At 44.9% G+C, this 22,774-nt stretch overlaps 3 protein-coding genes across 3 annotated transcripts; all 3 read right to left on the reverse strand.

Moving 5' to 3' along the window:
• Positions 1–2,917: 2,917 nt before the first annotated feature.
• LOC127777195 (hexose carrier protein HEX6-like) lies at positions 2,918–5,217 on the reverse strand. Its single transcript, XM_052303740.1, has 2 exons — positions 4,844–5,217; positions 2,918–4,763 (listed from the first exon to the last, which is right to left on the reverse strand). Exons 1-2 carry the CDS (start codon positions 4,989–4,991, stop codon positions 3,349–3,351), a joined length of 1,563 nt encoding a protein of 520 aa, XP_052159700.1. The 5' UTR covers positions 4,992–5,217; the 3' UTR covers positions 2,918–3,348.
• Positions 5,218–5,773: 556 nt separating this feature from the next.
• On the reverse strand, positions 5,774–8,911 carry LOC127775577 (nudix hydrolase 19, chloroplastic). Its single transcript, XM_052301836.1, has 6 exons — positions 8,344–8,911; positions 8,120–8,260; positions 7,922–8,026; positions 7,220–7,319; positions 6,723–6,815; positions 5,774–6,448 (listed from the first exon to the last, which is right to left on the reverse strand). The coding sequence occupies exons 1-6, from the start codon at positions 8,860–8,862 to the stop codon at positions 6,183–6,185; spliced, it is 1,224 nt and encodes a 407-aa protein (XP_052157796.1). The 5' UTR covers positions 8,863–8,911; the 3' UTR covers positions 5,774–6,182.
• Positions 8,912–14,740: 5,829 nt separating this feature from the next.
• Positions 14,741–17,224, reverse strand: LOC127775945 (RNA-binding protein involved in heterochromatin assembly dri1-like). The gene is made up of 4 exons (XM_052302265.1): positions 17,046–17,224; positions 15,970–16,335; positions 15,726–15,796; positions 14,741–15,088 (listed from the first exon to the last, which is right to left on the reverse strand). The coding sequence occupies exons 2-4, from the start codon at positions 16,320–16,322 to the stop codon at positions 15,075–15,077; spliced, it is 438 nt and encodes a 145-aa protein (XP_052158225.1). The 5' UTR covers positions 16,323–16,335; positions 17,046–17,224; the 3' UTR covers positions 14,741–15,074.
• Positions 17,225–22,774: the final 5,550 nt, after the last annotated feature.

Below are 22,774 nucleotides of genomic sequence, written 5' to 3' on the forward strand. Positions count from 1 at the left end.
TGACCTGGCATCATCTACCTAGATGCTAGCAATCCTGCAATCTCTTCAGGAAAATTCAGAAAGAAACCATTCACATAATCCGGATCTCCAAATCATTCAGAGAAAGAAATGAGCTCCAAATTAATTATGAATCATCAGCATAAACTGAAGAACAAAGGAACCTTTTCTCTCTATACAACAGAGAACACTTCTTCATTCATCCTATGAATACTTGTTCATCAATACTCTTTTTTTTAGACTGGTGTTCATCAATAATCTTATGCAGGGAGCTGGATAAAACTTAATTTCAGCCCCATATATACAAAAACCGTACATACATAATTACAGATACATGCAAGTGCTTGCATGTACCAAAAACTGAAGATCACAGAGCAAAAGATTCAGAAGAGAGCATCCTTTCTTGAAGAACTAAAACGCACTTAATTCGGATTCAGAAATTTACATCAAGAAGAACTGAAGAAGAAGATGGCAGAGGAATTGAAGCAACTTAATTACAGCTTACAGGATGCTGATCAATCGATCATCGTTCAGACGATGACGGTGGCGGAGTCGAGGCGGTCGAGGCGGCTCAAGACCTCGCCGAACGTCGGCGGCCGGCCGCCGCGGCGGCTCCGGTCGCAGGCGACGACGAGCATGATCCGCTGCAGCTCCTGCACCAGCCTCACCATCCTCCTCACCGGCGCCACCAGCAGCGTGAACGGCAGCAACCAGATGCCCACCTCCAAGATCAGCATGATCGATCGATCGATTGGTTTCTCGCTTTCTTCCTCCTCCTCCGATCCTGTCTCCTCTTGGATTCTTGCTTTCTTATTGGCTATGATAATGATGAACAGCAACAGCAACAAGAACCTTCAGTTTGCTAGCTTCCAACAACCAGAAGATGCATGATTGATCACTATGTCTCGAATTCTCGATTGATTCCTCCTCTCTCTCTCCTTGTAAATAAGATATATATGAATTGTCGTGGTGATCGATCGATCGACTAACAAGTAGCCTGATGGCTGGCCCAATGCATGATTGGCAGGTTGGACCCCAGTTGGCCACACAACATGTCTCCACGTAGGCATCCATATGAAAACTCACCAGATTCTTTCAGATAATAAATACCACTCACCAAATAGTTGTTGCTGTGAGCTTCTTGTGACGTGTGTTTTTGCTTCGCTTGGAGGATTGGATTGGATACGCCTAATTTGGTCGCTTTTTCATGAAAGTTTGCTTTCTACCATGGTTTGTCTATCTTCACCGACGACGACGTTCTTGTAGGCTCCACGACACCTGGAGTGCTGCTATTAGGTTAACGTCCCAACGTGAGCTAAACTCTAAGATGACTAGATGAGTGGCCGACATGTGGTCCAATAAGTGATATTTACCTGAGAAATTTTACGGTATTTGAGAGGTATTAAAATTTATGCTAAATTAATCAAAAGTACGGTACTTTTTAAGTATTATAAAATCACTATATTTGCGTCCTTTGAAGCGAGGTAATTATGAAGGAATTTGATAAATTTTATTTGAAATGCGGGAATTTTGTATGAATTATTTTTCTCATATAAGATCACTCAGAGACAAGTGTATATACCTAGTTGTTGCTTGTTCCAATCCAACCAGACGAGCACATGGATAATTACTAGAGAGTAGATGCATGGAGTGATGTGTGTATATCTACAAGGCAACATGGACAGGTGCGAGAGGTATCAATCACACAAGCCCCAATAATTCAGGCTCCATAACACTAAGACAATGCAGCACAAACCGGTCCAAATACTGTCCCTCACTGCACTTGTACTGCTGCTCCCTGTTCAGTCTATTCTCCTTATCCTGTTCTAATAATTCTGCCCGTAATTCCGATCAAGGAGGAGAAAGAAGCGTTCTTGCACATCTACACTGACTTTTTTTTATCTTGCCCCCAATTAGTGGTAGATGCTGACCTGCTGGGCAGAGGAGATGATCATGATGTCTCGTACAGTAATTATTCTGAACCTTGCAAACTGTTTGTTACTAATCTCGTCAGATCTAGCCACGTGTGATACTAGCTAGTACATTTATGGTGCCTCATGCATGATTGTTCATGTACCTTGATAACTGTTGTTGATGTGATTTTCCAACAGTTTTTGCACATGAGTTTTACGGCCTGAAATCAAAACGATTGGTTTCAGAGTACAGGTTACACCAACTGCATGTTTTATACACTGAAATTAAGCATAGGGACACTCTGTTGGTACTGTATAAGCTACACCTGGAATCTGAAGGTAGTACATGTTCTGACCTAGAAAACATTCCTAGTTCAGAGCGCACCACACAGGCCGAGTTTAGATCCAAAGTTTTTTTTTATACTTTCAACTTTTCCATTACATCAAAACTTTTCTATACATACAAACTTTCAATTTTTTCCGTCACATCGTTCCAATTTCAACCGAACTTCCAATTTTGGTATGAACTAAATACACCCGGGTTCAAAAAAAAAAAGCTCTGAATCTTGGACCCCGTTCGAGATAGATACAGAGAAAAATTAAGTATAAGCGCACACAAAAAAAAAACATTAACACATGATTAATTAAGTTTTATTTTGTTACAAACTTAAAAACATATATTTATTTGATATTTTAAGACAATTTCTATATAAAAAGTTTTTGCATAAAACACATGGTTTAGCAAAAACATGCCAACAAACAACCGAGATAAAATATGTATCTTAATCATAAAACAACGGGGCCTTGATGTGTTGAAAGCTCCGAATCTTGATTTATCTGAAAACGCTTAATCTTGTAGTAGCATACTAACTCCATCTCTTCTGGTCATATATCTACTACTCTGAAAAAAAAAAGAAAAAAAAATCAAACCCTAGATTTCAGACCTAGGGTTTGATTTTTTTTTTTTTTGACGGAGGAGGGGTAGATAACACTAGCTTTTGATAATGTGTATATATATATTTTTTTATATTTTCGTACGGAGGAAGTACAACATTAACTACTCCCTCCTGTTTGAGATTAAGTGACGTTTTGGACATCATGTCAAATACCAATGACAGTATTAATTAGATCCATATTTCCTGTTATACCCCTCATTAATACTCCAAGCAGTAGTTACTTTTTTCTGTTTGCATGCATGCATGAGGGGTATTCTGGAGAAATAGAAGGGAGAGAGTAGTGGAGAAAGCTAAAACAACCCATAATGTCAATTAATCTCAAACCGGAGGGAGTATGTTCTTAAGCCTTGATGTGTCTGAAAACTCTGAATCTGTAGGTGTGTTCTGTTTTCTGAACAAGGTAGCATAGAAACGGAGGGGGGGAGATGCGCGTCAAGATTCGTGCAACGCACTTTGGATATTGCGCGCGCGCGTTGTTTCAGTCAAAGCTTCCCGCCATTATTGCGCTCCTCCTCCTCGCCGTCGCCGCCGACGACCCTGGACCAGAACCAGTGGCCCCGCCACACGCCGGCGACCTCCTCGATGGGCACCCCCTTGGTCTCCGGCAGGAGGAGGTACACGAACGCGGTCATGGCGGCGAGCCACGCGGCGAAGAAGAAGAAGATCCCGGCCCTCATGCGGCAGAGCATGGCGAGGAACGCCTGCGCCACGAACACGGTGAACACGAAGCTCGTCGCCACCGTCACGCTCTGCCCCGCCGACCTCACCTCCAGCGGGAACACCTCGCTGGGGACGAGCCAGCCCAGCGGCCCCCACGACCACCCGAATCCGGCGACGTACGCCGCGATCAGGAGGATCAGCGCCGCCGCCCACGCCCTGCTCACGCCGCCGTCGTCGCCCAGCTTCGCCGCCATGATGCCGCCGATCAGCACCTGCGACGCGAGCATCTGGGCGCCGCCGGCGAGGAACAGCGTGCGGCGGCCGAAGCGGTCGACGGCGAACATGGAGAGGAGCGTCGCGCCCACGCCGACGACCCCCGTCACCACCGCAGACAGCAGCGACGCGCTCTCGCCCATGCCGATGGTGCGGAGGAGCACCGGCGCGTAGAACGCGATCGCGTTGATCCCGGTCACCTGCTGGAAGAAGGGTATCATCACGGCCATGGCGAGCTGCGGCCTGTACCGTCGCTGGGTGAGAAGCATCTGCAGGCCGCCGCCGCCGACTCCGGCCGTGGCGCTGTTCGCCGCGACGATGGTGTCGAGCTCGTCGGCGACGTCGTCGGCGCCGCGGATCTTCTTGAGCAGCTGCTCGACGTCGCAGCGTTCGACCTTGCCCTGCTGGATGAGGCTGTTGGGCGTCTCCGGGAGGAAGAGCGCGCCGAGGGTGAGGAGCCCGGCGGGGACGGCGGCGAGCGCCAGCGAGACGCGCCATCCCCACCCGCCCCTGATCTTCTCCGTGCCGTAGTTGATCACGTTGGCGGCGAGCGCGCCGACGCCGACGCTGAGCTGGAAGCCGTTGCTGAACGCGCCGCGCCACCGCGACGGCGCCATCTCCGACAGGTAGAGCGGCACGGCCTGGTTGGCGAAGCCGAGGCCGACGCCGAGGAGGACGCGGCCGAGGATGACCATGTAGATGTCCACCGACGCGCCGCCGACGGCCGCGCCGGCGAGGAAGGCGGCGCCGCCGAGGAGCATGGACGGGCGGCGCCCCCTCCCCGCCGTGACCCGCGACGCGGCGAACGTGGTGAGGAGCCCGGCGACGTAGAGCGAGGAGGTGAACGCCGTGAGCAGCTGGCTGTCGAACTTGCAGTAGTTGCTGACCCGCACGTCGCCCTCCATCCGCCGGTGCACCTCCGGGAAGAACTTCCTCAAGAACGGCTCCATCGACGACACGCCACCTGCACCACCGCCGCCGCCGCCGCCATTAACGAAGCTTCACTTCTCTCGATGTCTCATGCTACATTGTGTTACACTGTACCTGCGATCCCGATGTCGTAGCCGAAGATGACGCCGCCCATGCCGGCGGTGACGCACGACAGCACGACGAACGCGGTGACCCTTCCGGTTCCGGCGCCGCCGCCGCGGCGCTCCTGGCTCTCGACGCCGGCGACGACGCCGACCGCCATGGCTGATCAGATCAGTTCCAAGCTGCAAGTGATTCAAGTGTTGCATTGCTACTGCTGCTTATTACTCTATCCATGTCTCCATCTCGTTGCGGCTGTGCACCGTGGAAAAATCTGGCCCGCAACAAAGACAGTGGTAGTCAACGGTTTGACTAGCTTGTGTTGACTAGTCAACGGTTGACTAGCTGTGCAGCTGATTGGATGGTTTGCTTCTTGCTTCTTCGGCTGCAATTAGAGCTTGATACGTTTCGTCTAATGACAATTTTGCACATGTTGCTGTGACCACCTCTCTTGTGCTTGAATCAAGTCACTGTGAATCAACATAAAACGTGTCACAAAGTGCAAAATTAGTACTCCTAATTAATTAAGTACTACCTAGAGAGGAACAGCAATTAATTAAGTGCTCCTAGCATATAGTAGTACTGTATATGAGGCTACACCTAATCAGAGTTCCTGCCTTTGTTCTGAACTTGAAAAACTGACGAGAATTCTTTGTCAGTAGTTGGATGAAAGCATAAAAAAAATTAGTACAAGGTGCTGTGGTGTTGCTGTCCAACAGTAGATTTTATGTTGACCAGTTGAAGATTGATGCGGGTTAATTATTGTTTTTGTGCAACAGATTAGTCAAAGATGTCATGTGGTTGCTTGTTTCAAGGAGAAGCTTCAATTATGATTAGCAACAAAAGTCCAGGCACATCACTCTCTACATTCATTTCATACCCCTATACACTGAATAATCAACCCCTGCACAAGAATTCTTGATTCACTTGCATGACAAACAGATGTACTCATGTGGAAAATTAACTTGAATATTCCAGTTTTCTCCAAGCAGAACTATACCAGTCAACATGTAAAAGATTGTCCTCAACTTGTAACAAACCTGGCAAAATTTCACACTTGATGCCAGCTCTTTGAATATGGAAGATACAAACATCAGCACATCTGTGCTGCATCTATACACTGTTACAAATTGTATGCTAAAATATTACACTTGCTCTGTAATCTGTACTCCCCCCAAATCCTCCAGTGAACGTGATGTACTTTTCTTAACCTTTTATTACAACCGGCAATGGACACATTTCACATCTACACTAACAAGAAACTAAGGCATACATGATACATGGGACTAAAATTTTTTATTCCCTATCTCCTGTTGTTGTGTTGTTTAGTGAAAATGAATAACAGGATCAAGGCTCATAGGTTGGAGAAGGAGCTAGGTGCCTTTGGTGCTCCTTCAAAAGCCCATGATGATATGAGGTGGTGAGCAATCGCATAGGGCCCAGGAACGAACATTGGAGCAGGCTCCTCACTTTCGATTTTGAGGTCAGCAGAGATGCTCTGCCTTTTCTCAACACCCTTGCATATTTGATTGACCTTGAGCGCATTTGTTCTCTGAGCTTTCTCGTATTCTGCAAATGTTAGTGCTTTCTTGACATCCTCACGGCTGTGCCATTGGGCATCTACATTGGTAAAAGAATGGCATTCGAGAGATGAGAACTAAAAGGTCTGCGCAGAACTATTATGAAGTTCATTGTAGAAAAGTATCTTCGATGTATTACAGATCACCAATTTAACAATTAGATAAGTTTTACTCAGTTAGTATCTAAATATTCTTGTAAGATTGCATAAGAAAAATAACAGAAGACCGACTGAAACGTAGGATTATATGGATGGACCAGGCCAATCAGTTGCAAAAAAGAGTAGGAAAAAAAATAACATTTCATACTGACAAACCTTCAAGCTCTTTCTTGTCAACATGTATCTCCAATGATTTAGCGTAAGCAAAGAATCCCACCATCAGTTGGCATGGCATAGTACTCGGCCCAACTGAAAAAAGCATCGGAAGCAACATGGATACTATCAGAGTGGGTTAGGGAGATTGTCACTGATTCTATTAAGACTTTTCTCTACAACTCAAGAAAAAGACGATAACAGCTCATAATATATCCCAAAGCACAAATAATTTTGTTTTGAGAATACACTCTAATGCCAAAGGGAGCCCTAATACATGTCTCTTCGTATGCATGTACACCACCACCACCGCCCAAGTCCTCTACCTATTTCTTCTTATTACTTTAATTTGATATAGTTCTTGCCTAGTATCTTTCATTATAAGTACTTCTGTATTTTGATACGATAATTAGAAAGGTTAAAACATATTTCTTATCTTCTAGTGTTATCCTTTCCTGTGTTTTTCATTCGAAAGATATATGGTAAGAACAATTCATTACCAGGCCACGGTTGAGAACTGTGATAAATGACTTCCCCAACTTGAATACCAGTCTCTTCCCACGTTTCCCTTCTCACTGCCTCTTCCAAGCTTTCTCCTGGCTACAAAAAGAACAGTTGCAGCATGTGTAAGCTTCTTTCAGTGCACGGCAAGATGATAATGAAATGAACTTGCTAGTACCACAGAAAGTTGAAGTTAGCATAAGCATAGGACAAAACTTAAACAAGAAAACAAGTTACTTTTCAGTATTTGGAATGAATTCATCATAGTTAGGATAGTGAAGTGCTCTAAATAATCTCCTACAAATTACAAGCATGGCTAATGAGGATATGGTAACTCTTTTTTTTAAAAAATAAATAAAATGAGGATACCCACGGGGGAAGATGAATCCAAGTTAGCCCTAGAGGATCCAAACTTGTGTGGTGGGTGTGTACATACACTCCTCCGGTCCTCCCACCAACTAACAAATAAGATCTAACCATCCCACCAACTCACAAATAAGATCTAACCAGGATTGTGCAGTATGCAGTAACAATGGGTGTAATACAACCAAGTTATCTATAGCATCCTTCTGTTTCATCCAAACCAAAACCAGCATAAGAAAATTACAAGTGAAAGGAATGGAACTAAGCACATATTATTATGAAGAAAAGATCTGAACATTAAACATAAGAAATCATGAAAACTAAGAGCTAATTTGCACCTCTATAAAACCAGCAAGACAGCTCCACATTCGAGGCACAAATCTCGACTGGCGGCTTAAGAGCGCACGATCGTTTTCCTTATCTATGACCAACATAATCACAACCTGCAATACACCAAATAGGGATAACAAAACGTCAAATTCAACAGGTGCCATCTCCAACTGCAAGATAGGTCAGGAATTGAGCACAAATCATACGGGATCAACTCGAGGGTATATCCTCTTCTTGCAGGATTCATTGCTGCACTGCTTCCGTCTTCCGGCTTCAGCAGGAACAGCCCTTGATCCACAAGCTCCGCAGAATTTTGCTGTGCTATGCCATTCTAGCAGCGCCCGAGCCTGCTCGAATCAGAAATCCAATCAACCACAAAAAATGTAGTAATTCGAATGTCTCTGATAACAACAAAAGAATCGCCACGCACGTGGCCCGCGATGGCGAGGTCTCCCATGGCGTCCTTGTCCCTCCAGTCCGTGGCCACCATGAGCGTCCTCAAATCCACAAACGCCGACCCATCCCCGGCGCCCTCCCCGTCGCGCTCGCTCACATCGACGGCCCAGTACGCCGCGGCCTCCTTCCCCTCCTCCTCGCCGTGCGCGCCCAGGAACACGAAGGCGTCCGAGGGCACGTCGGGGACGCGCGCGGGCGGGAGCCACGCGAGGCGCCAGGCGGGAGGAGGCGGCGGCGCCGCGGCCGCGGCAGCGGGGGGAGGAGGAGAGTCGTGGGAGCGCGCGAGGGGGCGGCCGCGGCGGAAGGGGAGGATCTTGGAGAGGTGCGGGTGCGGGTGCGGGTGCGGGTGCGCGGCGTCGGCTGCCCCGGCCCCCGCGTCGAGGAGGGAGCGGAGGGCGTCGGCCGCGGCCGACGGGGAGACGGCGGTGGTGGAGGCGGAGAGGCCGCGCAGAGGGCTCGCCGCGAAGGCGTGGGCGCGGAGGTGGATGGACATGGCGGCGGCGGCGAGTGTGCAGTTGCAGCTTCCCGGCAAGGTGGGGGTAGTAGGTGGTTGGATTGGTAGGAGAAAGCGTAGGGAGGTTGTGTCACTGACATGTGGGCCCTCGTGTTCAGTGTTGCAGTTGCAGGAGGCCTATTGGTCGGGCCGGCCCAATTCTCGTAGTTGCCTAAAAGTTTCAGCCCATCATGAAATAGCACAGGGTAGTGCGCATCAGCCTTTTTTTTCTTTTTTACTTTTATCTTTTTATATAAAATTTACTATTGTGTTCGGGAGCTGGCACGCAAAACGAAGTACCGTTTAGTATATGATTAATTAAGTATTAGCTAAAATAAATTTGAAAGATGGATTAATATGTTTTTTAAAGAAACTATCATATAGAAATTTTTTTTTTGAAAAAACGCATCGTTCATGGTTTGAAAAACGTGCGTGCGGAAACGATGAAGGTGAGTTGGGAAAGTAGAGAAAAGAGCACGGAAAGTTTCATCCACGGCGGTAGAAGTGGAAAGGCCATGGAGAGGGTTCGCCATGAAGACGTGGGCTTGTAGATGGAAGGACATGGCGACAATGACGATGACTGGCGCGAGTGGGTAGTTACAACTTCCCGACAAGGTAGGGGTAGGTAGGGCTTGAAGGTTGGATTGGTAGGACAAAGCGGTAGACTGACATCTGGGCCCATGTGTTTAGTGTTGCACTTGTATGAGGTCATCATTTAGTTGGCCCAGTCCTATGGTCCAATTGTTATTGTTGCCGAAATATAACAACATAGTGTATAAGTAAATGTTCTTTTTATACTTATTTTTTTTTTAAAATATGGCATGATTTTTTTTTTCGAAACACGTTACAAATGCAAGCATTCATATATATGCGTGCATGCTTACCCCTATAAATACGTGCACATGCACATACTTACCCCTATAACACCTCCAAAATATTGGTCGGCATATTTGATATACGAAATTACCATATGCGTTTCATTATCGATATGTACACATTGCCTAAAATTATTAGCCGTAAAAGTGAGCACCCATATCAAGTATAGACTTAATTTGAGTAGGTTTGTTTCACTGTAAGAAACCTAACAAGTTCATCTACATTTACAAATGTATTCTACGACCTGACTTTGAACCTTTTATCTCCATCGAGGATATGATAATAAAGTTGTGATACTGTAGAAGCATCTTTATATGTACTGTAGAAGTACATATATATAAAGATTCAATTTTATATGACAAATATAGGCAATAGGACAATAGGAGAATCTTCTAAAACATCGAGCCTTGGAGATAAACACCTGAGCTGAGAATACATTCTCTCCACACTCGATTAGTGGCCCACTGTGGGCTAGTGTAGATCACCACTTTGGTCCCTAGCTACATCTACGTGCCCTCTTATCTTGTAGAGCTACCACTACACATTTATGTTTGTTTTCAAAATACTACTTATGTCCCAGAAAACTCGTTGTCACGTCCCGAACTAGTCCCGAGCAGAACTAGCCCATGACGCTCTAAATTAACCTGTTAATTGATACCAGTCCCAGGAAACAGTGCTGGTATCACAGGAAGACAGAATATCGCAGCAACAGAGGTCTCTTTATTATAGAGTAGGAGTACAGTCATGTTGGGCTGCGGACAGATCCCGAGCTCACAACTGCATTACAAAAGGGAAGCGGAAGCCAAGACTTGACCAAACATCACAGGCGCGACTTGGGAACTAGGCCGAAACCCTAAAACTCATCGTAGCCGGCTTGCTCCTGGAAGAACTCCTCGTCAGCGGGATCCGCTTCATCTTCTTCAGCAACTAGGGGGGGTTATTTATATAGAGCAAGGATGAGTACGGGAGTACTCAGCAAGCCATGGGAAATAAGTGTTTAATACAGGCTTCAAGGAAAGGCTGATGTTTTTGCAATTGATTTTATTTTGAACTCCTTTCTGAAACGACTAAGTGGGTGCTTCTCAAACGACACGGAAGAGACATTGCGTCTCGTCCGGTCGGAGTATGTGCAATGTATCAGTCTTTTGAATTGATCAAGATTGGCACCCGGCCAACAGCTTTCAAACGGCCACCCGGGCCTGGCTGATCCCATCAGCCGCAGATTTTCCAAACATCAAACCCATTTCACAACAGCAAATTTCACAAGGCAGTAGTCAAACAAAACTACGCTAGGAATCACCTCACATCCGCCCATGACCGTGGGCACGGCTGTTCGAACAGTTTAATAACCTCTGCAGAGGGGGTACACTTTACCCACACGACATTACTAACCCAGATCATCCAGCCCGTGTAGAACGGCCATGATTAGAGACCTTAAGGCTTTCATGACAAGGCATTTCGAAAGCCGACACAGGTTCACCATATGCCAACGAGAGGGGTCCCAGACCAACACCAGATTAGGTCCCAGACCATACTGTGCCAGGAAGCCCAGGGGTCCTCCCCGACACCACCCCGGCGAATCCACATGTCTCTTGGCATCAAGGCTCCCCCGATTAGCTAATTACTCAGCCAGGGGTGTCCCATTCCACCCATGTGGTCGTACTTGTCTTATGTTCGGATGAAATTCCAAGGAAACGGTCCTTAAGTGCAAGAGCGGGAAACCGTACACCCGGTACGTTCCCCGGTCCGCGATTTGGAAATTCATTTAGTTCGCAAGCACCGACCCAAGTGTCGGGTTTTCCAAGTCTTTTGTAAAACCCAAGTTTTACCCAAGATGTTTCTCAGATTTTAAGTTTGAAGGCGACCGTCGATACCTGTGCAGAGTGCACGATTACCGAGGCACAACTAGGTGGTTACAAGGGAACATGGTATAACAATTACAATGGAAGGATCAGATGCAACAAGTTAGGTAGGCACACCGGTCTGCCTTGCAGACGGTGTAAACAAATTAAGTGCAATCCTATCAATGCATAATATTTTTCAAGCAACATAATTAAGTTCAAATATAGGCTCAAGATGTTCAAAGGTGGCTTGCCTTGCTCGAGATCTTGAGCTTGATCCTCGAAATCCTCGCACTGCGGGTCTTCGGGCTCCGAAACTACACACGAAACGGGACAACTCAACAAACGGCGAAAATAAAGCCCTATTATTGACCTCTAAGTGTGCCATTAGATAGATCTCGAGATTTGAGGAATTTTGGAAGTTGAACGGAGTCAAACGGACTTACGGTTGGGAAGATATTGAATTTCTAAGATTATTGGATTTTTGGTCTAAAGGAAAAGGATTTATTTAAATCCTTTTTGAAAAAGAAAAGAAAAGAAGGAGGGAGGGAAATTAGACTTTCCTCGGGCGGCTAGGGCGCGGCCAGAGAGAAATGGGCGGCTTGGTCAAGCTTAATGGGCCGGCCGGCCCAAGAAGGCGGCCCAAGGCGCGCGCGGGCGGGGAGGGGAGAGAGAGAGCCGGTGGGCCGGGTCCATCCCGCGTGGTCCCGGGTGGGACCCGCTTGTCGGCGACTCGGCTCACCGTGAGCGAGGTGCACGCGGGGCGTGCTAAGGTTTAGGGAGGGAGGCGCGGCGCATGCGCGCGATTCGCGGAGGACGTGGTGCGGCGGGCCCACGCGCAGCCTCACGGCTCGCGGTGGACCACGCGCACGGGGAGGGAAACAGAGGGGGCGGCTGGCCGGGTCGGTCGGTCCAGTTGCGGCCGAGGTGGCGCCGACGTGGTGCCTACGTGGCAGCCACGCGGGCCGGCGGGAGGTAGACGACGATGGCGGCCGGAACGGACGGCAGACGGCGGTGGCGATCGGCGGAGCGAACCACGGCGATACAAGTGAAAGCGAGCACACCGGGAGGTTGCACGGGACGAGGGGAGACGAGCCAACGGCTCGGATTCGCCGGGGGATGCTCGACGGCGGCGGATTGCGGCGGCGGCAACCGGCGGCGGGAGAAGGGGGAAACGGCGATGAGGTCACGGGGGGCCGATTCCTGGCGGTGAGAGCATCTACACAGCTACGGGAATCCGTTGCTAGCATCGGATTGGGCGGAGCTACGCCGAGCGAGGCCGGCGACGAGCGGGCGCTACGGAGCTCGGGCGGCAACGGCGGCGAGCACACAGCGGGCGGCGGCAACGGTCGAGGCGGCGCCAGCTAGCTACGGGGAGGCTACTCGTGCTACTACCCGAGTCTAAGGGGAGGAGATGGAACGAGAAGGGAGAACGGAGGGAGACACTACCGTGCGGGGAAGGGGCGCAGTGACGAGAAACCGACGGCACGGGAGTGGTCTCTCCAGCCTCGGGCCGGAGAAGAGGAAGAAGAGGGCGCGCCCGGAGTCCCCTTCCGCGTCCTTGCTCGTGCCGGCTCCTCCAGCACACGCGACGGCGGCGGTCGGCGAGAGGGACGGCAATGGCGCAGGCGAAAATGGGGAAGGTTTGGGAGGGGAAAAGGAAGGGAGGGTGTCTGGGTTTATAGGACGGCCATGTCGGTTTGGAAACCGACCTTGGGGCGGTCAAGGAGATGAGGCGGGTTGCGCGAGCGGTCAAGCGGCGCAGAGGTGGGGGAAGGGTGACGCCGGCGGGGAGAGAAAAGGGGAAAAGGAGGAGGGGAAAGGGGACTTGCCCCCTTGCCACTTTGGGAAAAGGAGGAGGGAGAGAGAGGGCGACGCGGTAGAGGGGGGCGGAGGGCTCTGCCTCCGTCCCTTGGAAGCTAGCGCGCGAAGTGGCGGGGCCAGGTTGTGACGACGGCGATGACGGCGGACCGGCTTGGAGCGGAGCGGCGACACGGGCGGCAGGCGCGGCAGAGGCTGACGGCGGCGGCGACCAGGCGGTCGGCCACCACGGCGCGCGCGCGCGCGGGAAGCAACGGGCGGCGCGGCGATTTGGGCGGCGTCGGCGGGAGGCGGCAGCGAGGGCAGGGCGCTCGGCTCGGCGCGCCTCGCGCGCACGCGTGCGCAGCGCACGGGCAGAGCGGGGAGAGGGAGAGAGAGAGAGAGAGAAAGAGAGAGAGAGAGAGAGAGAGCCGGGGAGGGAGGGGGAGATGGGCCGAGAGGGATTTGGCCCATCGAACCCTAGGGAGGCGAATTAGACTTTTGCGGAGGGATTGATTTGGGGAGGATTTTGTATTCGGGATTGAATTTGACGATAGATCGGGGCTTCGAGATCTGAGAAGGCACGGACACTAGACAACAAGCAAATAAACGGATTTCGCAACTAGGGTTTTTAAGAGATAATTTTCCCGCTAAGTGCCACGACGGAACGGGCGTTACACTCGTCGCTTTGAGTTTTTTTTTGTAACTTTTATCTTTCATCTTATTTAAAAAATTATGAAATTATTATTTATTTTATTTATGATTTGCTTTATTATCAAAAGTACTTTAAGTATAACTTCTCCGTTTTCATATTTGCACTAATTTTTCAAATAAGACGAATGGTCAAACGTTACAAGAAAAAAAGTTAAAGCGACTACTAGTACAACATAAGCTCCGAAGCTTATGTACATACACGTGCATTTACCAACTACAAATACACATATATCCTACCTCTAGAAGACCGAAGTGGTATATCTTGAAATTGACGTCGTCACCACAAACACCTCACTATGGACATATACATATATGCATTTTTGTTCTTATGCAAGCTATGATCTTATACAGCTCATTTACGATGGAGGAATTCTGAAGGATTTTTTTTAGAAGTTGAACTAAATTCTGTCAAATACTGTAAACTTCTTGCTTAATTTTCAAAGGAGTCCTTACTGAATGAATTAGTTCGTGCACCTTTCTTTAACAAAGAAACATGCCCGCTAAAACTTTGCAAACGTTCAACAACAGATAATAATAATGCATAAGCAGTATATAGCAGACTCTAAATAATGACATGAGTAACATACACTATGTAAGAATAACAAATAAAGCCTTCAAACCCAACCAGCTGTAGCTAAGAGCAGTAAGGCACGAATTATTGCATAATTATATTGGATGCTTAAGATTATAATGGATAATGCAAGTACATTACCCCGTACAATCCTGCAATCACTAGACTTATTACTTAAAACGCCAAAATTAAACTCACACATTACAACGATCTTGGAAGCTAAGGTACTTCTACCACCCTTGCAACCATGCAGTAGTAACACTTAGCAATAATATATCAGCACGTTACTACATAGTCCCATCCATAGTTTCTGGATCGCAGCCTGTGAATGTGACAACTGACAGCAGTCACTTTATTCATCCTCGGCCAGCTCGTCACGTCTCACGATCTTTGGTCGCGTCAGTCCTTTCTTACTTCACATTACCTGATATACAGCAGAAAAAATCCTCTTAGGACGTAAAGCATCGGAAGAGGTTAGAACTTAATTGAAGGATCATCTCATAATTATTTTAGAACTTGTAGGAAGCAATTTCATTGCTCAGGTAAGAGTCAGAAAGAAAGAAAGAAATGATCAGATAACTAATTTGACTGCTAGTAGATTTGGCTAGAACTAATCAAGTATTGTTAGCTCTTTAGCATCAGGTATTTGCATGTAGATTTAAATCAGGAGCATATGCCTCTGATAAAAAGAAAACATTCGTGGTGATTTTTCACCACATTAATGTACAATGTGCCCCAGGCGATCTGTTGTCTGTGAATTTGTAATTTGTAAACCTTTTATTCCCTAACCTTAATAAGATTTGGTTGGCCGTGTCTTTCGGCCAACCTAGCTAAAAAAAGGGAACCATCTGCAAGGCAATGTCTATCAAGATTTTTTTTTAGACTGGTCATGTCTAAAGGAATTTGATCGAGTCAGAAAGAAAAATGATCAGATAGCTGCCGTTTGCTCTTTAGCATCAAGTACCGCATGTACATTTAAATCAGGGAGCATGTATCTGATCAAAAAGGCATAGTAAAGGACACCAAAGCACCATTATCTACAAATCTTAGAAGACATGTACCTGCTTCCCTAGGTGCATTGCACCTATAGCACTCAATCCTACTTGCAAAGTTGTGGACGTTGCAACCAGGCCTGGTGAAAAAAAGAACACTGATAGTAAACTTTCATGTTTAAAACAACTCCATAAGATTAACTTCTAAAGATGCTGTCGTTTTATAAACGTTCTGTCTAGCATGCATGACATTGTTTCGGTCCATACATCCGCAGACATAGATGATTGAAATGAATAGCATAGCTTAGCTAACCTTGTGCAAATCCAGTCGCCCGCCTTCCACCCAGCACGAACTGCGCTGCTGTCGAGGGCACGGGCAAAGTCACCGTTGGCAACACCACCACCTTGGCCTGCTGGAAGGTCCTTCACAATGGCGCCACATTTGAAGCAGCTTGCTCGGCTAGCAAAGTTGTGATAGCCGCAGTTGCAGTACCAGTCGCCCGGGCGAATGTCCAGGGAGGTCAGCACACCACCTGGGACATAACCATCGCCAAGCGGCAGGTCCTGGCGTGGGGTATGGCAGCGCTGGCAGTAGTCCCGGCGGCTGAAGTTGAGATGCTGGCACGATTTGCAGTTCCAGTCTCCTGGCTTCCTCTGGATGTTCATTCGCAGTTAAGCCCTGCATGCCATGTATGAAGCGTCAAGAAGCTGTGGTATTGAATGAATACAACATAACACAACAAAAGTTATATGCTAAGTACTCTTAAGTCTTAACTAATCATTGTCTCATTTATTAGTATATTTGTATACTGATCAAAAGACCATGCTACGACCTTGCAGTTTAGGAATATATCCAGGAACCAATGTGAATATGGTCCAGCTAGCCCAGATCTATAAGACCAAGAATAATAAACGTGTGTGCACAAGTCTTTTGCTTCTTTTAGTATACATGCACTAGCCATGCATGTAATCACGTGCAAACTAAAAAGAAAGAACAACGCTAGCTAGACGCCTAGATATGACATGCATAGAGAAATCACAAAAGCTGCCTCAACTAAACTAGGTAGATACATACGATTAAAAATATTTCTAGGTAGAGTGTCAAAATGGAAACAAAACTAAAATGAAAGGCCTTGCAGGAGAAATTCAGTTTTATCCATCTAGGACAGAATTAAACGGGAGTCAGTGGGCCATCACTTAAATCAAACTAGCATGCAAAACATGCAGAAACACTCATCCTTGCAGATAGTATTCTTTTGAGAACTTTGTAGTATATCAACAGCCAGAATGATTGCATATGACCTTTTTCAAGAATACAAAAACCAATGAAATCATCCCAGTTCATAGAGGGGCCACAAGAACAAACGAGGAACACGAAGGGACACATACCCTGCGAACTTGTAAAGCTTTCAGAGGTGGTTGCTGTTCTTAGTACTAGGGCTTTCAGTTCCTGTCTTGTCCTTGTTGTGAGCTTGCTTTCTTGGTGTGTTCTTACTTCTTGTGGATGGTTCGCTTTTTATAGTGGAGTTGCCCCCAATAATTGCGAATCCAGGGTGTGCTGTGGAGGCGCGGAGATGCTCTGTTCTGATCTTAGCCTTTCTAGCTGAGCTATCCAAATTAAACAAGAGGATGAAATGAAAGAAAATTTTGGGAGGGAAAAGATGAAAAAGACGATTTCACAGTGTTAGAATTAAGGTCTATGCCATGGAATATTACTTCTGAATATGTACGTTGACTGATTCTTTCAAAATCAAATGCATTAATATCCATAAGAAACTACACCAAAATTAAACAGTTGGTTCCAGTAGCATAATTTGAACATGATATATATGATATAGAGTTAAATGCTAGCTGATAAGCAGTTAATATATTTAATTGAATACCCAAATATCGTTTGCATTATAGGTGAGTCACTAGTTTCATAACCATGAGTCCATGACATGAATATCAAGTTAGGGCAGTTGTCTAGTTGTGAATGTACAGGCAGGTTACATGATATCAATTAATATGTACAGTGGTGACAAGTCAGAATGATACCAGTGGCCAGTGGGGTGTGCTAGACATGCACAACAGATGCTAAAGTAGTTAAAAGTAAGAACTGCTTGTTATATTCGCAATTATCTAATTCACATACATGTATTAAATTGCTTCAAGACTTAAAACCAACTCCAAGTAACAAGCGATCTGGAAGCAACAAAACAAAAAGGGCTCAAATCAGTCTTCTTGCTCATTCATTGCTCGGGAAATCTGGAAGGAAAGGAACACAAGAATCTTCAGAGGGAAGGAGGTGACAGTACACTAGATAATCAGTTGCATCCAAGAGGAGTTGGGTTGGTGGGGTATGGCCGGCACAAAACACATTGGGAGAATGTTGCCATGAGGAGTAAGGAGAGCTGACGTGTAAGTTTGTTTGCATGCAGGCATGTACAGTCTTTTTATTTTTCTTTGGCCTTTGGCTGTTTGTACTTGAACCCTCTTCTATCAATATAACGCCAGTCAAATCTGATTGGCTGTTTGAAAAAAAAAAAACTCCATAGATATCGCTACAGTGAAGAGTAACAGTTTGCCACAATGACATGACCAGATCAACGAGAAGTTATTTTTTATTCCTCTTAGGAGAAACTTTTTTAGCTTAGGAAGATTTTTCTTTAAGTTATTCGTGGACAACAGCTTTAATAATTTCCATAAGACATGGATGCAAGGAACTATGGATCGAAGGATATATCACTTTATACTTTGATTCTCCCCCAAATATGTACCTGGGGAAGTGCAGAACTAGCAATAATGCACACTCCGTGTGGCTAATAGAAACCCTAATGTTACACAGTTTTGAGCATAGTGCCGCATCACCTACAGAATTCTAGGAACAAAAGAAAAATGAAGAACAAAAAAGGAGACAAATATTAGAGTTAAGCAGAAAGTTGTGAGCGAATCTGTATTCATTCAGAATGTAGATAAAGTTCTGAGTCACACAAGATGCTAAAGGCAAGTCTCAACTTCACTTGGTTAAATCAGTCTTTCTTTTCAGTATATCTCCCATATTATGCAGGCTGTAAGTACAAACTGAACTTATTTCAGATTGTAAATGTTCAAATCTTAAATCAGTAAATGTATTCTCATTTCACAATCACATCCCTTTATGGACACTTAGGATAAAGAAACTAAGGGAACTAAATTTCATGATGCTATATGCAAGTCATCATAACTATTAGGGAACCACATATTAGAGAACTTTGTTCACAGAACTTCGCAGATAAAAAAGAATGTGCAGTTACGCGTTTAAGATGAGCCATCATACGCTACAGCTTTTGATAGCTTCAACCACTTGCCTATCTCTCATAAGTCATAATCAATATGAGAAGGGTGAGATATCAGTTATGAGAGAGGCTTGCAGGTGTGCCAATGGCGTAGGAAGTGGAAGTACATGATAGTAGGTTATATTGTAATATAGCTCACTAATATGGAACCAATTTAAATATGTGGTTCTGCGAAATTGTTTATTAAATAGTATTTCCTACAAAATTATGACATCTTACATACAGTTATCTGAAATTTACTCAACTATGTATGACCTATTGGGTTGGATCGTTGTCAACACTCAACAGCAGTTCAGTAGTGCACAAGGGCGATGAATCTAAAATAATCATTAGGTGGAGCAAAATAGGATATGCACAGACTTGACGGTACTTAATGACAAGATTATGGTGATCAAATCAACAGTTCAATGAAGAACAAGTGCTCAGAACTTTGTAAGCTTATTACTTAAGTAAAAGGAATTGTAAGCTTATTAAATAAAGGGCAAAAGGAGATAGAGAAAATAGGTAAAGCTACTTTACTTCAATTAATCTCTCCACTTTTACTAATTTAATAGCGATTTGCATCTCTTGTCAATTCTAGATGCTTAGTTGCCTCCCAAAGATGGTACTAAAGTTGGCTAAATGTTCGCGTTATATGCCAAGGGCAGATGGGCACAACTACAGAGATTGTATTATTGGAGTTAAATATATATAGCCTTTTGAGAATCAATTCTCCACATACGTGCGTGATCTATAGACATTCACAAAACCTATTCTGATCTACATATATTCTCCAAAATCACACCTTTCCACAATAATTCAAGAGGTTCCATGTTCACTTCTAGTCAGCCATCCGTACTGTTTTGTTTGAAAGAAAAGCATCTATTGTCACTGCCTGTTTTAGTTAGTATTTATGTTCATCTGCCATGCAGAAGTGAAAACCAAGTAGAAATATAACATGAACACATTTGCTCCGGATAGGCAATTTCTTTTCATACCTTCATATGGAGTAATGTAACAGTAGGGTTATCACTTATCAGCAACGTCTCTCTTAAGAAAACTAATTTTGAATTAATATACTTCTATGGGTTCCAACATATTTATTTTGAATAAAACTAACATATCTATGTGACATCCCATAGGCCATAGGTGATGACCTATTAAATACTTAACTTAAAGTCGTGTGATTATGGCATGCATGTGCAGACCATTGGATAAAACCTAACTTTTCAGATTGACTGCCATGGAGACGGATATATCAATTCTTCAGCACCGCATGCTAAAGAATTGCATATATGATGAAGTTCATCTTTTTTAGATAATATATGATGCAATTTATCTTTTTTAGATAATATATGATGGAAGTCCATAGTGCCTATCTTTGGAGGGGCAACCAACCAATAGACCCTATGCCTTTCCCTCCAACCTTGAATAGACACATCAGTAGAGCACTACTCCTGTAGAAATGAGATCGCTCACATAGCATTTATCATACAACTTTTCCCTGTGACTTGGATGCTTTAGCCCCCATCTTTAAATGGTAGAGCAAGTTTATGTCGATGCTTCTGGCCTGCTGACTTGAGGAGGAATCAATTCCACGCGGAAGAGCAAAGGGGAAGAGATTACAGACATTATCAGTTGCAAATACTGTTTCCACTAAATAATGCTGGTTCATGATTCATGGAATGTCGATCCGACGCAGCAAATAAAAGACCAACTTGTGGAGATCAAATAATTCCTTCCTATGAATGGATACTGATTTGATGAAGGTGAAATTCAGTCCAAATTGCAGCTGAATGATACTCAGCTTTCATAAAAAAGTAAAAGATCCGAAGGTATTAATTCTAATTTAATTATGATTTGCAAAGATTGTTCCCTGTGTCCCCTGAAGAATTTCCGTTCTCTGCTCCCTCAGAGGGAGCTCCAGTGTTGAGACTCGTCATTGCCAATTTAGATTTTTCATCTCGTGCTGCCGAAATATCATAGCTGTAGTTTTTTTTTTTTTGTCTCCTACGTATTCTAGTTGGTGATTGGTAATTCAAAACAGCATGAAGTAAGATACCTTAAAGCTTGGGCACAAATGTGAACTAGATAATTATATTGAGATGACAAATTGACAATGACAAAGCTAGTCTTCATCTATGAAGCTCTAAGTTAAAAAAAGTGCAAATCAAAAGCACAAAATCCCCCATTCCCTTTCATCACTATGAATATAATCTACTCGATCCAATATTAAATTGGAAAGCAGCAACACTCCCCCCAAAAAGGGAAAAAGTTAACAAACTAGATCAGTTCATCTTTTGATCTCTTGTTACAGTTAAACAATCTGACTTAAAGTATTAGCAGCTCAACTTTTAATATTCATGGTGATTGAAAGTGATAAAGGAGGCCAAGGGTAAGGGGGGAGGGACCAAATCGGTAGGGTACCTGGAGCAAATTTGGTAGGGTTTGCGACTGCGAGCCGCGCGATGGAAGCGGAGGTCTCGCGGCTACTCGCTTTGCCTCCTCCGCTCCTCCGCCTGCCCGGGCGGCCCTCGACGATCGCCGGAGCGCGAACCAATCACCGGCGAGGTCGTCGACGGCGCCGGCATTCAGGCAGCGTGCGCCTCCTCCGGCGGCGCGATCACGAGTTGGGCTATTTGGGCCGACGACGTTCTCAGTGGTTTTCACTTGGAAAGAAATATGAAAAAATTTCCCCAAAATGGAGAAATACGAATTTACAGTTTCGAAAAAAAATCTAAAGTGAAACAAACTAACAAAGAAAGTTTAACCGGTCTAAAGTGAAAACATGAGTTAAACGGTGATCAAAAGTGAAACATCAGTAAAAAAAAATTATGATCTAAAAAAAATATGATCTAAAGTGAAATTTACTTTAAATTTTTTCCACTCAATTTTCATGTACCAAAAGTTGATGAGGCGAGAAAAGAGAGATTATACCGGAAGGAGGTCATAAAATAAAGGCCACTGTTTTTTCTTCTTTGCTAGAATTAGTCTCTTTCCTCATACTATATGTTGCATTTTCAGATGAATTTTTGGGGAATCTTGATTAGTTATCACCATATCTATTTTTTTTTCAAAAATTGTCATAGCCATTTGAATTATTTTCTAGAAGCTTTTGCAAGTGTTTCTTATGTGGGCCAACTGATGGGCCATATGACTATCTGGGCTACGCCAAATATTATTCGGGCTAGAATTCTACATGGGGTTTCCTGGATTAATATTTCATGGATGACAATTTAAGCCTGCATCACAATTGACAAACAACAATATGCAGATTTCCCCGGGATATTTAACTATTTGCTACTTTTAAGATGTGGCAACTAAGAATTTGTCACTCGCAGTCTATGATATGTGAGTCCAATAAAATATCCTTAATTGTCACTTGCAATAGTGGTAAATAGTTAAAATATCCTTAATTGTCACTTGCAATAGTGGTAAATAGTTAAATATCTCGATTTTTTTCTCTATCTATATCTATATGGACCTTTCTTAGGTTCTATTTAGGGGAGCTTCTAATTGCTGTAGCTTCTTCGAGAATCAGAAGCTCCCCTTCTTCGAGAATTAGAAGCTCCCCCAAATAATCTATCTTTTGCTACAAATCCTAAGAAGCTATAAGAAAATAAATTAGAAGCCAGAAGCTAGGAAACTCAGCTTTTCTAGATGTTGGCTATCAATCAGCTGCTTATCGGAATTTTAAGCTCCTCCAAACAGGCTATTAGTTGACCTCTTTCTTTCATATCCTAGTTGAAGGAATATGCGGTTTTAATCTAAGCTTCAGTATACTCCCTCTAACTTAAAATGGAGTAATCTGGTATGAAATAT

This window comes from Oryza glaberrima, chromosome 6, assembly GCF_000147395.1.
Source record: "Oryza glaberrima chromosome 6, OglaRS2, whole genome shotgun sequence".
Taxonomy (NCBI): domain Eukaryota; kingdom Viridiplantae; phylum Streptophyta; class Magnoliopsida; order Poales; family Poaceae; genus Oryza; species Oryza glaberrima.

Coding starts and splice junctions, on each gene's coding strand:
- LOC127777195 (XM_052303740.1), bottom strand. CDS start 4,991: ATGGCGGTCGGCGTCGTCGCCGGCGTCGAGAGCCAGGAGCGCCGCGGC. Junction 4,764..4,843: donor CTACGACATCGGGATCGCAG/GTACAGTGTAAC, acceptor GCGGTGGTGCAG/GTGGCGTGTCGTCGATGGAG.
- LOC127775577 (XM_052301836.1), bottom strand. CDS start 8,862: ATGTCCATCCACCTCCGCGCCCACGCCTTCGCGGCGAGCCCTCTGCGC. Junction 6,816..7,219: donor CAGTTCTCAACCGTGGCCTG/GTAATGAATTGT, acceptor TGCTTTTTTCAG/TTGGGCCGAGTACTATGCCA. Junction 6,449..6,722: donor TGACAAGAAAGAGCTTGAAG/GTTTGTCAGTAT, acceptor TTACCAATGTAG/ATGCCCAATGGCACAGCCGT.
- LOC127775945 (XM_052302265.1), bottom strand. CDS start 16,322: ATGAACATCCAGAGGAAGCCAGGAGACTGGAACTGCAAATCGTGCCAG. Junction 15,797..15,969: donor GGCGACTGGATTTGCACAAG/GTTAGCTAAGCT, acceptor TTTTTTCACCAG/GCCTGGTTGCAACGTCCACA.